The sequence below is a fragment of the Acanthisitta chloris genome, unplaced genomic scaffold, assembly GCF_000695815.1.
Source record: "Acanthisitta chloris isolate BGI_N310 unplaced genomic scaffold, ASM69581v1 scaffold3093, whole genome shotgun sequence".
Classification (NCBI taxonomy): Eukaryota; Metazoa; Chordata; class Aves; order Passeriformes; family Acanthisittidae; genus Acanthisitta; species Acanthisitta chloris.
Window position 1 is genome coordinate 1,590 of NW_008666384.1, and position 2,253 is coordinate 3,842.

The 2,253-nt window shown below is 53.8% G+C and overlaps 1 protein-coding gene across 1 annotated transcript in view; it reads left to right on the forward strand.

Annotated features, from left to right (window-relative positions):
• Positions 1-1,712, forward strand: part of LOC103799731 (mitogen-activated protein kinase 15-like) — a gene marked incomplete at its 5' end in the record, with an annotated part of 3,127 nt that extends 1,415 nt beyond the window's left edge. Inside the window, one exon of the mRNA XM_009072080.1 lies at positions 1,506-1,712. Coding sequence (XP_009070328.1) covers positions 1,506-1,712 — 207 coding nt within the window. The remainder of the gene's footprint in view (positions 1-1,505) is intronic.
• Positions 1,713-2,253: the final 541 nt, after the last annotated feature.

Here is a 2,253-nt window from a genome sequence, read left to right on the forward strand (position 1 = left end):
GGAGGAACAGGGAAGTGATTGTCCCTTTGCACATGATGCTGATGCTAAAGCATGTCTAGAGAAGAACAACAGAGGTGGGGAAGGGTCTAGAGAGTAAGTCATATGAGGAGTGGCTGAGGGAGCTGGGGGGGCTCAGCCTGGAGAAGAGGAGTCTCACGGAGGAGCTTCTCACTCTCTACAACTACCTCACAGGAGGCAGGTGGGGTCAGGCTCTGCTCCCAGGAAACAGGGACAGGGCAGGAGGAACAGCCTCAAGCTGTGCCAGGGGAGGTTTAGGGAAGATTCCTCCTGGAAAGGGCTGCCCAGAGCAGGGAGGTGTCCCTATCCCTGGGGAGTTTAACAGCCATGTGGATGTGGCACTGGGGACAGGTCAGTGGTGGCCTTGGCAGTGCTGGGGAATGGTTTAGAGTTCTCCCCCTCAAGCTCTGCCAGGGGAGGATATGAGGAAGAGATGTTTTACAGAGAGAGTGATCAGACATTGGAATGTGCTGCCCAGGGAGGTGGTGGATTCACCATTCCTGGAGGTTTTCTAGGTGAGACTGGATGTGGCACTTAGTGCCATGGTCTAGTGACCACGGTAGGGGTGGACTCGGTGATCTTTGGCTGGGGAATGGTTTAGAGTTCTCCCCCTCAAGCTCTGCCAGGGGAGGATATGAGGAAGAGATGTTTTACAGAGAGAGTGATCAGACATTGGAATGTGCTGCCCAGGGAGGTGGTGGATTCACCATTCCTGGAGGTTTTCTAGGTGAGACTGGATGTGGCACTTAGTGCCATGGTCTAGTGACCACGGTAGGGTTGGACTCGATGATCTTGGAGGTCTCTTCTAACCTGGCTGATTGTATGATTCCAACCTCAATGATTCCATGATGCCATGATTCCATGACTCCAATGGCCATGATTCCATGACTCCAATGGATTGCTGGTGCAGAGCAGTGGAGGTGTCAGTCCTGTCCTCTCTGCTCCTCTCTCTTCCTTGTGCCTGGCCACGGTTCCTTGTACAAGTCCTTACCTTCACTGGGTTCTTTGGTGACCTCTTGCTCCTGCTTTTTGTCCTCATGAGCTGGCTGAGTGCTGGCACCAGCACAACTCACTGGGGGACCCTGTGGCAGAGGAAGGGCATGAAAAGAGGCACCACAGATCCATAGGATCAGGGAATGCTTTGGAACCTTAAAGCTCATCTCGTCCCATGGGCAGGGAGACCTTCCACCAGCCCAGGCTGCCAGGAACTTCAGAGTGATTCATTCCATCCCATGGGATTGTGGAGCTTGCTCTACATTGCAGGTGTGCACATGACCAGTGCATTTAGAAGAATCCTTAGGGAATTGTGGCCAACTTTCTGTGACAGGAAGAGCAGAACAGGGAGGAGATCACCCTCTGCATGCCCTGAGCTTTGTGTGTGTTCCCTGAGAGGGTGATGCTGACCAAAGCCAAACCTGTGTCCTGTTTCTATTCCAGGAAGCTGATTCCAGGTTAGTCACTTCTCTTGGCTTTCCTTTCCCATGCAGAATCCCAGAAATTCCCAGTGTCCCAGCAAGGACGTTCGTCCCCTGCTGAAGCCCAGTAAGAAGATGTTCCAGATCACTGCAAATGTGGGAGCTGCAGGTGACCCAAAGGCCTCAATGGGAAGCTACTCCCAGGCCTATGGGACCATCAGCAAATCTGCTCTGCAGAGTCTTCCCATAGCAAAGGCCTCCCAGGACCTGGAGCAGTGAGCATGGAGCTGTTCCAGCCAGGTGAAGTGCAGCTCACCCTCAGCCTCTGGTGCAGCAGGGGCAGCAAGGGAGGGCAAAACACAAGGAAGTGCCTTACCCACTGCACAGGACAAAGTCCTCCTTCCCTCTGGACAAGCCAACAGGAAAGGGAATCCAGCCCCTCTGCCTTCCAGTCCCTCCACACAAGGGTGCAGCAGGTTTGCTCCCACACTGTGAGGGCAGTAAACACTGCAAGTTCCAAGTCCTCTTGTGAGTTGTTGCAAAAAGGACAGAAAATGGCAATATTCTGGTGCTTGAGTGGATTTACACACATTCAGGGCCCAGGGAAACCTCCTCAAGCTCAACAAGGCCAAGTGAAAGGCCAAGAAAATGTTCTGAGAGCTGGACCTCCTCTGCCCTGGATCCAGGCTGGCAGAGCTGGGGGTGTTCAGCCTGGAGAAGCTCCAGGGAGACCTCAGAGCCCCTTCCAGTGCCTCAAGGAGCTCCAGGAGAGCTGCAGAGGAACTTGGGACAAGGGACAGAGGGACAGGACACAGGGAAT